The sequence below is a fragment of the Sus scrofa genome, chromosome 1, assembly GCF_054392235.1.
Source record: "Sus scrofa isolate SSC_HxYL_T2T_F1_AM1 chromosome 1, Sscrofa_HxYL_maternal_Yorkshire_Landrace_v2.0, whole genome shotgun sequence".
Taxonomy (NCBI): Eukaryota; Metazoa; Chordata; class Mammalia; order Artiodactyla; family Suidae; genus Sus; species Sus scrofa.
In genome coordinates this window covers 265785657-265804737 of record NC_139383.1, presented here as the reverse complement: position 1 = coordinate 265804737, position 19081 = coordinate 265785657, and the positions used below count along the sequence as shown (strand labels likewise).

The 19081-nt window shown below is 49.4% G+C and overlaps 1 protein-coding gene, 1 long non-coding RNA gene and 1 pseudogene across 10 annotated transcripts in view; 1 reads left to right on the top strand and 2 right to left on the bottom strand.

Annotated features, from left to right (window-relative positions):
* Positions 1-292: 292 nt before the first annotated feature.
* Positions 293-2798, bottom strand: LOC146407165 (uncharacterized). Its single transcript, XR_014825951.1, has 4 exons — positions 2647-2798; positions 2328-2508; positions 2066-2190; positions 293-1975 (listed from the first exon to the last, which is right to left on the bottom strand). It is a non-coding gene; the product is annotated as an uncharacterized LOC146407165 (long non-coding RNA).
* An 11090-nt stretch (positions 2799-13888) lies between these two features.
* The window catches only part of COL27A1 (collagen type XXVII alpha 1 chain), a 155378-nt gene continuing 150185 nt past the window's right edge, over positions 13889-19081 (bottom strand). For 8 of the 9 annotated variants that reach the window (XM_021067868.2, XM_013993785.3, XM_021067871.2 and 5 more), the window contains 2 exons: positions 16434-16652; positions 13889-14961 (listed from right to left, as the gene is read on the bottom strand). In XM_021067868.2, the coding sequence (XP_020923527.2) occupies positions 14815-14961; positions 16434-16652 (366 nt within the window). In that variant the 3' untranslated portion in view covers positions 13889-14814. The remainder of the gene's footprint in view (positions 14962-16433; positions 16653-19081) is intronic. The other variant, XM_084993608.1, reaches the window with a different exon arrangement.
* LOC146407164 (U4 spliceosomal RNA) lies at positions 17829-17895 on the top strand (annotated as a pseudogene).

Below are 19081 nucleotides of genomic sequence, written 5' to 3'. Positions count from 1 at the left end.
ATATTGGATATAGTTCGCTATGCTACACAGTAGGGTATCCTTATTCATTTTAGATATTTTGAATGATTTCTCGTGTATCAGTGCCATTGGTTGTAATTTGGGTGCATAACCACTCCTTCAATTCCTGGATTCAAACTTCCTTAACCATGTCCTTTCTTTATACCTATACCATTCTATTTTTTCCAGCTTTATTGAGATAATTGTCTACAATAGTTTATAGTGTGATTTTTCTCTCTGACGACATGTATCAGAGAGTGTCCAAATTTCTTTCAAGGGAAAGAAAGGCATATCCTTTTTTTTTCCTTTCTTTTTTGGCTGCTCCTCGGCATATGGAGTTCCAGGGCCAGGGGTCAGATCCAAGCCACAGTTACAACCTCCGTCACAGCTGCAGCAACAGGTGATCCTTTAATCCACTGTGCTGGGCCAGGGATCGAACCTGCATCCTGGAGCCAGAAAGATACACCAGAGCAGGTTGCACCATAGCAGGAACTCGGAAAAGCATATGTCTTTAAAGTACAAGACGTTAACGATACTTAAAACAGCCCCAGATTAGAAACAGTTCAACTATCTGTCAAGAGGAAAATAGGAAAATATATGGTAGCATTTTCTTACAATGGAATATTACTTAGCAAAAAAAATAAAAAAGAGTGAACAATGGATACATATAATGACATGAACGAATCTCAAAAACATCATGCTGAACAAAAGAAGCCAGACTCAGGAGCACATGTACTGTATGACTCTATTTTTACAAGTTCTAGAATAGCCACAACTAATCATAAGGGGAGACATCAGATCAGTGGTTGCCTAGAGCAAGGAGGACAATTTGACTGCCAAGAGGCAAGAAGGAACTTTCTGGGAGTTCCTGTTGTGGCTCAGCAGTAATGAACCCGACTAGTATCCTTGAGGTTGTGGGTTCGATTCCCGGCCTCACTCAGTGGGTTGGGAATCTGGTGTTGCCGTGAGCTGTGGTGTAGGTCACAGTCGTGGCTCGGATCCCGCATTGCTGTGGCTGTGATGTAGGCCAGCAGCGGCAGCCCCGATCCAACCCCTGGCCTGGGAACTTCCACATGGCTCGGGTCCGGCCCCAAAAAGACAAAAAAAAAAAAGGAAACTTCTGAGGTAGAGGACCATGTTCTATATTTTCATTGTGGTAATGGTTACAGATAGCCATACATCTGTAAAATTCTTCAAACTATAATCTGAATATCTGTGCATATATCCAGCTATATCCAGCTATACTTCAAGTTGATGTGAAAAAGAAAAATCTCCCTTAAAACAGAGAAAAGAAAAGCATGACAAATCAGAAAACATGACTTTTTGTTGTTGTTGTTGCTTTTTAGGGCTGCACTCATGGCATATGGAGGTTCCCAGGCTAGGGGTCCAATCGGAGCTGTAGCCACCGGCCTACGCCAGAGCCACAGCAACGCAGGATCCGAGCCGAGTCTGCCACCCACACCACAGCTCCTGGCAATGCCGGATCCTTAACCCACTGAGCAAGGCCCCAGGGATCAAACCCGCAACCTCATGGTTCCTACTGGATTTGTTTCCACCACGCCACACGGGGAACTCCCTGAAAACATGCCTTTTAATGAGGTGCCCATCTGGCAGCGCACAAATGAGTCTCTTTCTCTACATCCTTGTTGGAACTAGGATTTCCTTTCCTTCCTCCCTCCCTCCCTCCCTCCCTCCGTCTCTCTCTCTCTCTCTCTCTCTCTCTCTTTCTTTCTGGCCAGCTCAGTTGTTGTTTGGAACTTGCATTTCTCTAGTTGGAGCCTTGCTCACGTGATTGGCGCTCTTCAGGAGAGAAGAGTGGAGGTACGGGAGTTGGGCGCCTGAAAGACCGGGAAGGTCCAGGGGGCTGGAGGGTGGGATGGGGTCCAAGGGGCGGGGGCTGATGCAGGGGGCGTCGGTGGGAGCTGGAGCTGCAGAGCAGAGAAGCCACACACAGGAGTTTGCCGTGGACCTTGGAGTACTGGGGAGAAATGGAAAGATTTTAGTGAGGTTTGGAGGGGGGCGAATCAACAGGTTGACTCTTTAGAAAGGTTACTGTCTGCAGTGAGACCTGGGAACGAGAAGGCTAAGAGCAGGAGGACGAACTTGGCAGAGCAGCTGGATGGTTGCCCAGGTCCAGGTGTGAGACGATCGGACAGGGCACAGATTCAAGACATGGCTCATTTTAAGGAGATGCTGTACGGTGCATGGGGACAGTGCCGCCATTAGACGTGGGACACTGGGACTCCCACCCAGACCCCAGAGCTTTAGAGGGGCCCCCATACCACACACATACAGACACAGACAAAGTTTATTCAGCACCCCCTGAGCACCTCTGGCCCTTAGAGTCTGGAGCCTGGTGTCGGCAGAGAGTGACCCAAAGCCCCAAACATCCTTTTCCACGACCAGCTGTATTGGGGCCCCAGGGGGACAATGCTTCCCATCTTGTCCTCTGTCCTCGAAGGGTCGGGTGCTGTGTGCAAATGGCCTGAGGCTGTGTGGTCCATGCCACTGCTGAGAGAGGAGACAGATACTATTTCAGAGTTTAGGCCTCCCTAAAAGTCCTCCTTGAGTGGACACAGAGGTAATGAAACTGAGCAGGACCCTGCAAGGCCCTAACAGGTTAAAAAAAATAAATAAATCAAAACCTACCTTATCTTGTTTATGGAAAGAAAAAAGAGGCAGTGGGAGTGTTTGGTTTCCTAGGCCTTCTCTGGGTTCCAAAGAGCAGGCTTGAGCAGTTAATGATTAGGACAATGGAGGCACAGGACGCGTCATGCTTCCTGAAGATAACAATCTAACACAAATTTGTGAGTTCTGCAGCACCTAAGACCCCACCCCTCTGCAGGTGGAGGATGGTGACTCCAAGCCCTTAGACCCCAGAACCGGAAGGTTGATCAAGTCTTCCCCAAACATCACCTTGTTATCTTACCACCCACCAATGAGAAGAAGGTCCACGAGCTGATCACGCATCCTGCAACCCTCTCCCCCTTTACCCTGATCCCTTGACAAACCCTGAGCCCCAGCCAGCCAGCAAGATGGGTTTGAGATGAGTGAGGAGTGTAGGTCTCCCACCTTCCACGTCAGCCTCTCCTCGTTTAATAAGCCTTTCTCTGATCCAGATTCCAAGGTTCCGGTTTCGCCTCACAGTGTGCGGGGCGTGCAAGCTTGAGTTTGAAGTCGTGCACCCCAGACGGGGACTCAGACCCACACGGGGTAGGATGCTAACCCAGACACCATTCAGATTAGGAGTTGAACCCACTGGGTTTTTTTCTTTAATTAAAATCACACACCTGGGGAGTTCCTGTCACAGCTCAGAGGAAACGAATCTGACTAGCATCCATGAGGACGCAGGTTCGATCCCTGGCCTTGCTCAGTGGGTTAAGGATCCAGCGTTGCCGTGAGCTGTGGTGTAGGTTGCAGATGTGGCTCGGATCCCGCATGGCTGTGGCTGTGGCTTAGGCCGGCGGCTGCAGCTCTGATGGGACCCCTAGCCTGGGAACCTCCATATGCCACAGTGTGGCCCTAAAACGCAAAAGAAAAATCACACACCTGGTCCCAGGACTTCCTGAAGTTCAGGTTCTTTATGCACCGGGGTAGAAGGAGGCAAAGTGATAGGGAAGAAGTAGATTTATTGAGAAATAGACAAAGTGTGAGCCATTTCAAAAGGCAAGAGAACAGCCCTAGGAGCAACACAGTTCACAGACAGACTGTGGAGCATCTCAGAAGGGAAGATGCAAGTGGCAAGAGTGAAAGGTCCCGAAATATGGACTGTGAGCTTTTATGGACTGCGATTTCTGTTTCGTCTCTTCCTTCCTTCTTCCTTCCCTCTTCTCTGTCTCTTTCTTTCTCTCTTTCTTTTTTTCTTTAATATGATTTTATTTTATTTTTTTGCTTTTTAGGGCCACACTGTGGCATATGGAGCTTCCCAGGCTAGGGGTCTAATCGGAGCTGCAGCTGCCAGCATACACCACAGCCACATCCATGTGGCATCTGAGCCACGTCTGTGACCTACACCACAGCTCACGGCAATGCTGGATCCTTAACCCACTGAGTGAAGCCAGGGATCGAACCCGCAACCTCATGGTTCCTGGTCGGATTTGTTTCTACTGAGCCACGACGGGAACTCTTTCTTTTTTTCTTTCTTTCCTTCTCTTCCCTTCCCCTTCCTTTCTTTCTCTCTTTCTCTCTTTCTCTCTCCCTTTCTTTCTCTCTCTCTTTCTCTCTCTTTCTTTCTTTCTTCCTTTTTCTTTCTTTCTTTCCTGGCCGCACCCATGGCCTATGGAAGTTCCTGGGTCAGGGGTTGAATCTCAGCTTCAGCTTCAACAACGTCAGATCCATAACCCATGGGCCAGGCTGGGCATCAAACCCGAGACTCTGCAGCAACTCAAGCTGCTGCAGTTGGATTCTTAATCCACTGCCCCACAGCAGGCCCTCCATGGACAATTTCATAGGCTAATGAGTAAGAGGATTATTCCAACTATTTCAAGGAAGGAGTGGGGGTTTCCAGGCATTGGACCACTGCCCCCCTTTTGGCCTTTCACAGTCTTGAGTGTCAGAACTGCCATGGCCCTTGTGGGCGTGTCATCCGCCCCGCTAACCTGTGACAATGAGCTTGCAACAAGGCTCAAGTTCTGCTGGAAGTGGAATCCCCTACCACCTTGGACTTAGTTGGTCCTAACCCGTTTTCATCATATTCTCAAGGACCATGTCATTCTTTTTTTTTTTTTTTTTTTTTTTTTTTGTCTTTTTGCCATTTCTTGGGCCGCTCTCTCGGCACATGGAGGTTCCTAGGCTAGGGGTCGAATCGGAGCTGTAGCCGCCAGCCTACACCAGAGCCACAGCAATGCTGGATCCGAGCTGCGTCTGTGACCCACACCACAGCTCATGGCAACGCTGGATCCTTAACCCACTGAGCGAGGGCAGGGATCGAACCCGCATTCTCATGGTTCCTAGTCGGATTCGTTAACCACTGCGCCACGACAGGAACTCCTTGGACCATGTCATTCTTTTAAGGGTTGTGCCCTGCCCCCTTCCCTCCTGTTTCAGGTTCAACAATGGAAAGAGGAAAGACAAATTAGTTATGTTTCTCATTCTTCCCTCTCAGCATAAAGGCAATAGGTTCTTGCCACATCAGCACTATTTTCCCAATAGTACCGAGAATCCATTTTTTGGTTTTTTGCAACATGTGGTTGGGGAGGCTCTCCTGAGTTAGAAATAGGCAATTTGCAAGAGCTGCAACATGGTGGCTGAGAAATATTTTGCAATATGAAATCATTCATATTCCTCTTAGATTTGTGTATAGATAGATGTAACACACGTTAAGCATGAATCTGATTCTTTTTTTTTTTTTTTTTTTTTGCTATTTCTTGGGCCGCTCCCGCAGCATATGGAGGTTCCCAGGCTAGGGGTTGAATCAGAGCTGTAGCCGCCGGCCTACGCCAGAGCCACAGCAATGCGGGATCCGAGCCGAGTCTGCAGCCTACACCACAGCTCATAGCAACGCCGGATCGTTAATCCACTGAGTAAGTGCAGGGACCGAACCCGCAACCTCATGGTTCCTAGTCGGATTCGTTAACCACTGCGCCACGACGGGAACTCCTGAATCTGATTCTTAACGTCGGCACCTAAAGGTTGAATGCTAGCATCGTGAACAATGTTTAGCTTTATAGAATTTTTCATATGGAAGTTCCTGGGCCAGAGATCAAACCCAGGCCAGCTCAGTGACCAAGCTACTGCAGTGACGCTGTGTCCTTAACCCAATGCACCACAAGAGAACTCTAGTGTTACAAAATTTTTGAACGAGACTTCTCTGTTAATTAAATTTCCACAACTGAAATTTTAAAGAGTCAGCTTTATTTAAATACGTCTGATTTATAACATTTAAATATTGGGACCTAGGTTTTGCCAGGCTTTGTTTGTTTGTGGGCAGAAAAGCTAGGAGTGGCCTGGGCAAGGATGTGAACAGGGATAGCCAGTAAAGAGCAGGACTTTGTCTTTCTTTTGTCCAGAGCAATCTGCTCTGTCATAACCTGCCAGCCTCCTGAAGCAAAACCACAGACAATGAGTGTGTTATAATAAGAAATATAGGAGTTCCTGTCGTGGCTCAGTTGTTAATGAACCTGCCTAGGAACCATGAGGTTGCAGGTTCAATCCCTGGCCTTGCTCAGTGGGTTGAGGATCTGGAATTGCCGTGAGCTGTGGTGTAGGTCGCAGATGTGGCTCAGATCCTGTGTTGCTGTGGCTCTGGCACAGGCCGGCAGCTACAGCTCTGATTAGACTCCTAGCCTGGGAACCTCCATATGCCGCAGGTGTGGCCCTAGAAAAAACAAATGAAAAACAAACGAAAAAAGAAATATATATATATATTTGGTCTCTTCCTCCATTTCCTGGATCATAGATCATTAAAACTCTTGGGCTCTCCAAAGTTCTTCCTGAAGAGAACTGGGTTACAGTTGGGTGTGGATCTTTGAGCTGGTCTCCAGAAACCAAGACTCCCTCCCAGTGGAGGGTGGTGACTGCATGCTGACCACCAGCACAGAGACCCCAGACTAGCCAGAACCATATGCTGATGATTGAGATTCTGGAAACATCACTCTGTTATCTCACCACCAACCAATCACAAGGTCCACGAGCTGATCATACATCCTAAGACTCTCTCCCCTACACTTTCTTTAAAAGCCCTTGCCTGAAGGAGTTTCCTGGTGGCTCAGTGGTTAAAGATCCAACATTGTCACTGCTATGGCTCTGCCCACTGCTGTGGCACATGTTCGATCCCTGGCCTGGGAACTTCTGCCTGCCGGGGGTGCAGCCGAAAAAGGAAAAGAAAGGAAAGGAAAGGAAAACCCTTGGAGCTCCCCTTGTGGCTTGGCGGGTTAAGAAGCCAACATTGTCTCTGTGAGGGTGCAGTTTTGAGCCCTGGCCTCACTCAGTGGGTTAAGGATCTAGCACTGCAGCCTAGGTCATGGATGTGGCTCGATCTGGTGTTGCCATGGCTGTGATGCAAGACTGCAGCTGCAGTTGCAGCTCTGCTTTCACCCCTAGCCTGGGAATCTCCATTTGCCACAGGTGTGCCGCCGCCCCCCCCTCCGCGCCCAAGAAAAAGAATAAAAAGAAACCCTTGCCTGAAAGCCATCTAGAAGTTCCAGTCTTTTGAAAACATGACCTGCCCTTTCTTGCTTGGCAATACACAATGGTTGTGGTCACCACCACCAGCAGGTGTCAGTAGATTGGCTTGGCTGCACGTGCAGTTTGGACAGGTAACAGTGTCAGAACAGAACTGAAGGGCGGAACACCCGGTTGGTGTCTGGAGAGTTGGAGAATCACTTGATGTGGGAGAAAATCCACACACTTGGTGGCCAGGAGTATTGTGAGCAGACGAGCAAGAAAGGAAAGGTTTCCCTTGGAGTGAGCAAAGGGTCCTCACCATTTTCACTCTCAGGCCACCCCTTGGGGGGTCTCACTCTCCTCCCAAGAGCCTCTCCAAGTAGTTTCTCCAAGTGCACCCACTTACCTGCCACGGTACAATTTCTCCATCTTCTTACACATCCAGGGTGCTTCATATTGCCATGAATCGAGGGGCCCTCCCCCCGCCAGCCTGCCCCGCCATCACCCAGTCAAGAGGAGTTTGGCAGGAAAGAAAGGGACAGAAAAGCAATCAGGGCAGGGCAGGATGGTGGTGAAGTGTTGTCCTGCTTCTACCACTTGCTAGCTGTGTGACCTTGGGCAAGTTACTTAATTTCTCTATGCTTCAATTTCCCTACCTCTAAAACGGGGCTAATAATAATAACAATAATAATAATAATAATAATAATAAATCCTTCTTCACTGGATTGTTATGGGGAGCTCCTGCTGTGGCTCAGCGGAAACGAATTTGACTAGGATCCATGAGGATGCAAGTTCGATCCCTGGCCTCGCTCAGTGGGTTGGGGATCCGGTGTTGCCGTGAGCTGTGGTATAGGTCACAGACGCAGCTCAGATCCTGCATTGCTGTAGGCTGTGGTGTAGGCTGGCAGCTGCAGCTCTGATTCAACCCTGAGCCTGGGAATTTCCATAGGCCAAAAGTGCAGCCCTAAACAACAACCACCACCACCACAAAAGAATGGGAGGCTTGTCTTAAAGCTAGATTTCCACTGCAGGCCCACTTTCTTCCAGCAAGGGTCGGAGAAAGGGACTCTTCCATATGCTGTTGGGTGCGACCCTAAAAAAGAAAAAAATAAAAGAATGCATTGGGTTGTTACGCAGATTCAGCAAGTTCACATTTGGATGAATTAAACACCAAACGAAACCAACTTTCTTCTAAGGGTCTTCCTGTTATAATAACCATCATTATCTGTTGAATGATGAGCTGGGGCGGTGAGGAAGGAAAGACGGACTCTGGCACTACGTAAACACTTCAGTGATTGCAGGTTACATCCCACTTCTAAAGACACCAAAATGCAAAGAATACATCTGCTTCAGATTCAGGAAAATAGGATATTTCTCCATTAGATAGATGAGGAAACCAGAGGCCCAGAGGGATAAGGTGAAAGAGAAAAGGTAAGATTTCCACATTCAGGGAAAAGAACCCATTTGAAATGATTCACTTTCTCAGAAAGCCACTTGATACATATTTCTTGGTCAAGGCCAGGGCTGAGCTTTCTGTCTGAGGACTAATTCTTGATCTTCTACATGAGAAACCACAAGAATACACTGGCCTTTGGAGTTCCCGTCGTGGCGAAGTGGTTAACGAATCTGACTAGAAACCATGAAGTGGCGGGTTCGATCCCTGGCCTCGCTTAGTGGGTTAAGGATCTGGTGTTGCCATGAGCTGTGGTGTAAGTCGCAGACTTGGCTCAGATCCCGTATTGCTGTGGCTGTGGTGTAGGCCGGCGGCTACAGCTCTGATTCGACCCCTAGCCTGGGAACCTCCATATGCTGCGGGAAGCGGCCCTGGAAAAGGCAAAAAGACAAAAAAAAAAAAAAAAAAAAAAAAGAATACCCTGGCCTGAGCACACCGTCCTAATTCAGATCTTTGTATCTGGGCTGAGGAAACAGCCCCCAAAATTCATTCAAGTTCAAATCCTGTTTCGTGACCTTAGGCAACTTATGTAACCTCTTTGGACTTTAGTTCCCCCATCTAAAGAGCCAGGGCAATGACACGTGCTTCTGAGGGCTGTACGTGAGAGGAACATGGATCACGCTCAACACGGCTCCTGGGTTCACAGAAAGTAAGCAAAGAAGTGCCGGCGCTCTTATTTTGAGAGGTGCTATTAGGGGTTAAACCATATTAAACTGTGCATTTTTTAGGTCAAAAAAACAGTTCGATATCATTCCGTTTCAACTGGGTCACCTTACTGGTGTTTTTTTTTTTTTTGGCCGCCCACGGAATGTGGAAGTCTCCCAGCCAGGGATCAAATCTCTTCCACGGTAGCGATTCGAGCCACTGCAATGACAACACCAGATCCTTAACCTGCTGTGCCACAAGGGAACTCCCCTACTATCTTGGAACAAGAGCCCAATCTGTAATTGGCAAGCAGGGAAGGGCCTATGACCCCCATTTTGCTGGGGGGAAAAATGAAGACCCAGAGAGAGGGAATGACCTGCCCAAGGCCACGGTCAGGAAGCTGAGACTGGAATCCACCTGCTAGCTTCTCCCCTTCTTGTCTGTCCCTCTCTCACTTTCTCAGCACCGGGCCGCTGGTCATTGTGAGATGTTACTGTGTGACTGTCACGAGGGGGGCGGGGGGGACAGAGCAAACAGCCTGGGCTTTCCCCTGGGAAGTCCACCTTGACTACTTCCAGACACTGAGTTGTGCAATGGAGATTTTGAACTGCGGGTGCTGCCAGCTCGGGGAAAGCTGGCTTCAGTCCCCTACTACCTCCTACCGCCCCTGCTGAGGATGAACTGGCTTAGCTTCAGTGGCTTCTGTGACCAAGGCCCAGAGACTGGCAATGCAGACTAGGCTGAGAGGAGTGAGCTTCGTGGCTTTAATCCAGCCCCTCCTCTCTTTCCCCTCTGGCCCCTCTTCCTGACTCTCTGGACTTCCAAGTTTGCAAAGCCACGCAGATGCTGCTGACGCTCCGGAGCTCTGAGCAGGGAGCAGACCTCTTTGCTGTCCTCCCAGGTCACCAGCTGCCCCTGCACAGCTCCAATCTAGTGCCCCCTTGTGGCGCAAATGCAACTTCGCCACCACAAAGCCTTCTCTCCTGTGCAATACAAGGTTTATCCTTTTTCCAGCCCAGTACCCCAGGCTCCCCCACACCTGACCTTGTAGCAGCACTTTGAACTACTTATCACTCCCCAAATACGCACTGCTACCTTTACCTCCAGGCCTTGGCAGGTGCTGTTCCCTCTCCTCCCGATGCCCTTCCCCATCTGGCTAAACAGCATTCATCCTCTCTCAGTCTCGGTTTGTGATGGTTAAGTTTTTATATGTCAATTTCACTGAGCCGTGGAGCACCCAGATATTTGGTTCAATATTCTGAGTGTGTCCGTGAGGGTATTTTGGATGAGATCATCATTTGAATGGGTCTGAGTAAAACAGATTGCCTTCTCCCGTGGGTGAGTGAGCTGTATCTAATCTGTGGAAGGTCGGAATAAAATCCAGGGCCAAATAAGAGAGAATTCCTCCTGCCTGACTGCTTGGGATGGATACCAGTCTTTTCCTGCCTTTGAACATGAACTGAAACATGGGTCCTTCCTGGGTCTGGCATCTGCCAGCCTTTGGATTAGAACTACACCATCAGCTCTCCTGGGTCTGGAGCAGCCAATTCACCTCGCAAATCTTGGGACTCACCAGCCATCATAATCACGTGAGCCAGCTCCTTGTAATAAACCTCTTTGTGGGCATGCGCGCGCGCGTGCACGCACGCGCGCGCACACACACACACACACACACATGCACACACACACCTGTTTCTCTAGGACCTGGATTAACAGAGCATCACCTCCTGACTATCCTCCTCAAGCTGAGATTGCATCCAAGGTGTCCCCTTTTGGCTTTCCTGCCCCCCACACCTGGCCTCCTACCCCCCACTTTCCTAACTTTTAACACACAAAGTCCAACCCCTCCAGTGGCCTCCACCAGATGCGGAGTAAGTCCAGTGCCCACACACAACTCGACACAGCAAAGGTGCTGCTGATAAACGCGTGAATTTGGGAGTTCCCGCGGACAGTTGGTTCACAAGATTGAGTGCCTTTGATGTGCTGCCCTCTGTGGCTACAGCAGAGAACAAGGTACGCCTCCTGCCCTCACAGAGCTTTCTTGGGGGAAAAGCAGACATTAAGGTGCCTCAAGTTTCCCATTTGCAAAATGGGAAATGATCAAACAGCTGGGCAAATGCTTTGAGGGTGGCAGACCTCAGGAAATGATTCAGGAATGGGCCATTCTGTCTCAATTTCTTTCTTTCTCTTTTTGGGCCACGCCTGTGGCATGTGGAAGTTCCCAGGCCAGGGACCAAACCTGGCCACAGCTATAACCAGAGCCACAGCAGTGACAACACCAGGTCCTTAACCCAATGGGCCACAAGGGAGCTCCCTTGATTTCATTTTTGATTAATTGTCAAAGAAATGAAAAGAATGTTCTCATTTCCAAGTGGTTTTCTCCCTCCAGTGTTGGAAAGTCATCTTCCAGATTGAGAAAATAGAGCAGGGGTGCGATTCTTGGTACTTGAGCCTGTACTAGAATCTTCAGGGAGGCATGTGAAAACACAGATGGTGGGGCCCCATTCTTGGGGTTTGTGACTCAGCAGCTTTGGGAGGGGACCGAAAATTTGCGATTGTCACATACTCCCATGCTACTGGTGTTATTAATCCCAGGACCCACACTGAGACCCCCTGGTCTAATGGACTTAATAAGGCTGTCCCCAGTCCCAGGGTTGAATCGCAGCTTTGCTCTGGCCTCACCAGAGTGTCCCCTGGACTTTAGTATGTGGGATGCAGGAATCGCCAAGCCCCTCTAGGCCATACGTCCTGGACTCTGTGGGTGGAGGTCTCGGAGCCATGGCAGGACAGAGGCTCCCAGCGCTCAGTCTGGGGTGGATGTCAGCTGCCTGTGGACCGACCGATGACCTGGGAACTTACAGCTAGTTTTTAGAACCTAAAGTCCTAGATAAAGGAGTTCCCATCGTGGCACAGCGGAAACAAATCCCACTAAGAACCATAAGGTGGCGAGTTCGATCCCTGGCCTCACTCAGTGGGTTTGGCTATGGCATTGCTGTGGCTATGTTATAGGCCAGCAGCTGTAGCTCCTATTTGACCACTAGCCTGGGAACCTCCATATGCCGTGGGTGCGGCCCTAAAAAGCAAAAGTAATTAATTAAACTTTAAAAATAAAATCAAACCCTAGATGAGAGCTCAGCTGCTTGTGATGTGTTCTTTTTCCTTGAAGAGAAAGGCATCCAACATTCCAGGTGAAGAGCTAAAAAAAAAAAAAAAAAAAAAAGCACAACCTGACAGTTGAGAGGTAAGTTTTATTGGGGGCAAAATTAAGACTTAAACCAGGGAGACAGCATCTCAGGTAGCCCTGAGAAACCCTGGGGGCCACAGGATGGTGTAAGCAGCCTTCCGAGAGGCACCCGAGGGATTGTGGCCTTGCCAACACTTAGACTTCTAGCCTCTGGCACCAGGAGAGAAGGCCTTTCTGTTGTTTTAAGCCACTGGGTTTGCAAACCCGGTACTGTTACAGTGGCACGGAGAAACCCCCTCACTTTGAGGGCTCCCCTCCAACGTGCCATAGCTCTCCCTGCGCCCCTGTCCATTTGGGGAGCAGTATAAACAGAGCATCCTCTGAGCCTTTCCCTCAATTCCCACCTTGAGCCCCGCCAGAGACGTCCCTCCAAGCTTTTCAAAGAAACACACGGCCACAGATGCATCATTCCATTGCCTCAGTTTTAAATATTTATTTAAAATCCAGAAGGGAAAAGGGGAAACGGAACCCCCTTGGGTTTTAACACATTGACATGTGGACAGAGACATGAACAAGGGCCGCAGAGAAACCCAAGAACAAGACAGAGGCCAGATGGAGACTGGCGGCTGGGGAGACGGAGCCATGAGATGAGGCCCAAGCTGCTAAGAACACGCCCTTCCGGGGGCGTTGGGCGGGGGCGGGGGGGGGTTATTGGGGGTGTCCAGGTGGGGGAGGGAGACAGGAAGTGGGGGAGGGGGGGCCAGAGTGAGGTATTAAATAATGAAAATCAAATCCAAATCCCAAAGAGACACAACTTTAGAAAAAAAAAAAAAAAAAAAAGACACAAATAGACTTTCACATAAACTTTCCCCTTCTATAAAAATAATCCCATAGTTAAAATGACCTCAAAATCCACCCTGGGTGCTCACTGGTTGGCTGATACAGGAAGATTCAGATGACCCTGAAGAGCCCTGCCACGCGGAACTCTGAGATGCCCCCAAAATGAGCCTTTCTCCTCAGCCCACATGTAAGCTTGGAGCTAAAGATGCTGGGTTTCTACAGAATCGAATGGCCATGAAAAAGCAAGACGGCTGACTGCACCTTGGAAGGACAAGCTGGAAAGACACTTCCTCCAGGAAGTGAGGTCCTTGCAGGGTGCCCTGAGGCTTCTTGAGATGGGCCCCGATTTACATTCCCCGATTTACCTCTAGCACCAGCCCTGACCCAATGCTTTCTGCTAAATGGGTTTCTTCAAGGTCAAAGCTGCAAGGTCAGGATTCCCCACTCTAGATCACACCCTCCAAGACAGGCCTGACTTCCCTCCAGGGCCACGAAAGGCCAAGTTAAAATCCTTCAAGCGGAGGCCTCCCCCTGCCTGAAGAGGACAAATACTTCAAAGTCCTTAAGTTAAAATCTAAGTCTTTCTACCTCTGTTTCTGGTTGTTTTTTGGTTGGGGGTTTTTCCTTTTTCTTTTCTTTCTTTCTTTCTTTTTTTTTTTTTTGGCTTTGCTTTTTTTTTTTTTTTTTTTTTTCTTTTCTTTTTTTGCCCCCCTCCTTAGCAGATTACCTGATGAGCACAAGGGTGATGCTAGGAAAATTTTTAAAATTCCCCAAACTTTGTCATTTGGAGGAGAGAGAAAAACGTGGATGACACCCCACGTCCAAATGTTTCTTCAAAGTCTGTGGCAAAAATGGTAGCACCTTCAGAATCTTAAATAAGGGTTTTTTTTTTTTCTTAAAAAAAAAATCACATACACTATGAGACAATTGTGAGCACCAGCGATTTCACAGTGGGAGGTAGCAGACGTGGGCACCCAGCCCCAAGGATCTCAACTCTCCCTCTGGGCATCCATCACTTCTCACCCCCTGGCTGCTGTCTCTCACCTTCTCACCTCTTTCCCAGGTGAAAAAAAAAAAACAAAAAACAAACAAAAAAAACCGCACCTTCTTTGTGTTTGTTTAAATAAAATATATATACTTCTTTCTTTCCTTTCTCCTTTTTTTCATGTCTCCTCTCTAATATTGCACATCAAATCTCCCTGGCAGGGGCCAGCTGATGAGATAGATGCCCCCTTCCCTCAAGCTGGCTGGAACGTGGGGCTCTTTGGGCGCGAAGCTGGGGAGGGAAAGGGGTGGCCACAGAGCTGGGAGACAGGCCGCGGGGCTCAGGTGGGTGGCAGGCCCAGCCAGCTCTGGCTGGCTCTTTGGTTGGTCTTGGCGGCTGAGCTGGGATCTGTTGTTTCCCCAGGACCACGCGCGCCCTGTTAGCCCTCAGCCTCTTTGACTGGGCAGACACCAGCTGGGACCTGCTCAGGGATCCTTGGGCAGGTGAGCTGCATCTCCCGGGCCCACCTGCACCTAGGGACCCTCCTTTTGCCTCCTCCTCCTCTTCCCTCCCCTTCGAGGCCTAGAGGAGACAGGAGGTCAGAGGTCAGAGGAAGCAGGCAGGTCCAACTTCGAGGCGGTACTGCTTCCCTGATGAGGCAGGAGGGAGGTTGTCCACGCTGACAATCGGCAGCTGCTGGGGGTCCTGGGTCCGGAAGATGAAGAGGGTCTGATGCCAGCGACCATCCTGGACCTGAGGGTGGAAAGGAAAGCGTACACATACACCCATCATATATCATCATATATCACGGGCACGCACCTCCACCTTTCATCACGATTTTGGATGTCCACATGGCATTCCACTGCCGCAATGACCTGTATTTCTCCATTTAGATGGCTTCCACTACTTTGATTCTTCTAAGTAAAGCTGTCATCAATATTGTGTGCATTCTTAATTATTTCTCTTAAACAAATTCAAGAAGTTGATTCGCTGGATCAAAGGATAGGTACATTGCTAAGGCTTTGGATATATATTGAAGATATATATGCAGCTGTTGTCCTGAACCAATTTACAAAAAAACTGTGTTGGTTTGTTTTGGTTTTCAGGGCCGCATGTGCTGCATATGGAGGTTCCCAAGCTAGGGGTTGAATCGGAGCTGCAGCTGCCAGCCTACGCTGCAGCCGCAGCGACGCCAGATCCGAGCCACATCTGTGACCTATGCCACAGCTTGTTGCAACACTGGATCCTTAACCCACTGAACCAGGCCAGGTTTCAAACTTGAATCCTCGTGGATACTAGTCAGGTTCCACAACAGGAACACCTATTATTATTATTTTTTTTTATTTAGAAATTTTTTTTTTGGCCATCCCCGCATCGTGTGCAAGTTTCTGGCTCAAGAATCAAACCCAAACTACAGTAGTGACAATGCCAGATCCTTAATCTGCTGTGCTACCAGGGAACTCCTCTACCAATTTACTTTTAATTGTCCCAAATAGCTCTGTGTGAGGGTGTTGGTTTACCCGCATCCTCAGGAACACTCTGTATTAGCAGTTTTTGGTTGGTTTGTTTGTTTTTTTGTCTTTCTGTCTTTTCCAGGGCCGCACCCACAGCATGCGGAGGTTCCCAGGCTAGGGGTCTAATCGGAGCTGTAGCCGCCGACCTACACCACAGCCACAGCAACGTGAGATACGAGCCGCGTCTGCGACCCACACCACAGCTCACGGCAACGCCGGATCCTTAACCCACTGAGTGAGGCCAGGGATCGAACCCGCAACCTCATGGTTCCTAGTCGGATTCGTTAACCACTGAGCCTCCTGTATTAGCAGTTCTGTAGGCTCTTTTGAGATGGGTGTTTTGGACAACTTTCTGTCTCCCTCTTCCTCTATGACCCACCATATTTTAGGCCTCTGAAAATAACCAGAAGGTTAAGAGAAGAAATTAGTTTGGCAGAGCCGGGGCAGAAAGGAGTAGAAATATATCCTTCTCTAAGCAGCCTTGCAGATAAAAAGACCAGCATCGCCCAGCCAGTAGAATTTTTACCAAACCAGGTCTTCCTTAGAAGTTTCCCAGAGAGGAAAAGTGAATATGAGCAATTTTACAACATTGTTGTAATGAAATCATCACACAAAGCTAAAAATCTTATGTATCACACGAATACAGCATACAACTCTTATTCCATTAGAAGGCGTTCTTCCACTTGTCTCATGAGGCGCCCTAAGAGTTACCTTGCAGCCATCCATGGACACCTCCGGCCTGAACTGACCCCCTGCTTCAAAGATCTGCCCGTTCCAGGCCCGGAAGCGCACAGCCTGCTTGGCTGGGGTCTGCCCGGGGCCCTCCTGCCACACGGTCATGTTAAGGCAGTGGATGGTGATTTGCTGTGTCACCTCAGAGCTTAGCAGGTGCAGAAAATTCATCTGGACCCGGCTGATGGCAAACTCCACCTGTGGAGGAGACGCAGCAGTGAGGCAGGGTCAGGCTTGGCTGCCCACGGCTCTTGGAATGCCTCGCCTTTCTCCGGAAGGTGCCAGGGATAAGCCCTTTCTTGGTAAGCAATTCCCCGCTGTGTTCCCGGTGGCGTGTTCACTCGAAAGACAGGAAACTCGAGGTCTGTGTGAGCCAGTCCCACAGTCAGGAGCAAGGAAGGGAACCAACCCAGGTCTGCTGGACGCCAGCCCAGTGCCCGGGGTCCTGATGCCCTGAATGGGAGGGGCCTCTGGAACTGAGCTGGGATCCAGAGGCCCGGAGAAGAGGAGGATCTTGCCCAGGATTGAGGGGCTTTTGGAGGGCAGAGGGCAGAGGAAACGAGAAGCATCTTCCCCTTGTTTCTAAGTTCCAAGATCCTAGTGGAGCGGGGTGCGTGCTGCTGGAAAAGAAAGACCTGACAACAAACATTAGGACAGGATTTAGAGCATAAGTGGTTGTAGTATAAATCCTGACAGTTGCCCCCCCCCCCTTTTTGGTGATGCAAGTGCCTGATTTAAGCTTTGACTGCTGAGGCATCCATTTCAAAGAGGCACCCACTTCAAAGAGAGACTATCTCAAATAAAGACAGCGCCAGCTTCAGGACTAGGTAAAAAACCAGGCCACTTCCATGCACTGAGGCTCCTTTGTTTTAGAGATCTGGGTTGACCTCAACAACTGACCATTTGGGCCACTTGTTTTTTTCTCTCCCCATGCTTTCAATGCTGGCCCTGATATTTTAAATTCACCAATAAAAACTGAGCTCGTGAAACCCTAGGGCACCCCCAACCCCAAGAAAAGCAGAGCCCCAGTCCCACACACTGTCTCACTCTCTCTCTCTACCCATGACCTTGCCGTGTGGCCCCAGGTAGGTTGTGTAATTTCCAGGTCCTGTAAATAAAAATCCTTTCTTTTTTTCAAAATTTCCTGATGGTTATTGCTGAAGGGCATTTTGTAATTGTTATAAGAACCACAAGGCTGGTCCAACAACACCACTGGTTATTGATAGGCTGAGACCCACACACGACAATGGGCATGGTTGGCAGGACTGCACGACTGCCCTCGCCATCAGCCTAAGGAAAGCCCTCCACTAGCAATGTATTTACTAACCACCTAACTCAGGAGGGTAGCACCACCACCTTTTGAAGGGTCATTGTAGCTTTGCGCAGTGGCAGTATCGTAGCCCATGAAGTTTGTCTGAGGTGCGATTATTGCTAATTGAAGGGTCTTGCTTGCTGGGGGGCTGTCTCACTGTTTTCTGCTTTTGCATATTGTGGTGTCCAGGGAGTTCCCACTGTGGCTCGGTGGGTGAAGAACCCAGCTAGTATCCATGAGGCTGTGGGTTCGATCCCGGACCTTACTCAGTAGGTGAAGGATCCAGTATTGCTGTGAGCTGTGATGTACGTCACAGACATGGCTGGGATCCCATGTTGCTGTGGCTGTGGTGTAGGCTGGCAGCTACAGCTCTGATTCCACCCCTAGCCTGGGAACCTCCATATGCCATGGATGCAGCTGTTAAAAAAAAAAAAGAAAAAAAAATATTGTGGTGACCAAGCAAGCAGTCACGGCTGCTATAACAAGCCAGCTATCTCCCCAGAGCAGCGTGATCAAGGACATCGCACTACCAGGCTGTGAGACCACTCATCGTAAAGGCCTTGGTTGACTATGAATGCACGGAAGGGTCCTCCAGGCCTCCAAGGCAGAGCTGAGGAAGGTGAATTGGACCATAAGGCTGTCACTGGCCAAGAAAAGGCTCTGGGCTAAAGGCTGAGGAAAAGCTTCTTGTAGGTGAAGAGTCCACCGGCAACCACTGAGTTGGTGGTTGTGCCCGGATGACGTCTTAACCCGGAAGGGTGAAGTAGCCCGGCAGCTGGAAACCGATGGACCACCAGAAGGAAAACACAAGAGATCCACGGTCTCTGTGCCAAAACCTCACTCATCACTGTTGCTCTTTGTCCCTTGACCCGTTGGGATATGGTGGGTCCCATCCTTGGTGTGATATTACTAAACAAATAAAATAAAATAATGGACAGACATACATGTCCTAAACATCTGGTGCCAGCACCCCTAAGAACCCTGAGGATGCGCCCAGCTCCTTGATACATGCAGAAGCATCCTGGGCAGGGCTCAGCGCTGGTAGAGCGACATGCTGAGGCTCCGGTGGTGTCACACTCCAGAGGCCTGAGGGCTTTCCCCAAAGCCCCTGGGCATATCACGCTAGTGGAGGCAGACCTTAATCCCAGAGAGGTCTCTTAGAACACCCTGGGAAGGAAAGGAGCCGGCTATGAAGTCAGTTCACAGTGATGCCATCCCAAACTGCCCGTAACCACACAGAAGATTAAGACGACGCGAGAAGGAGTTCCTGATGTGGCACGGTGGGTTAAGAATCTGACTGCAGCCGCTCTGGTTG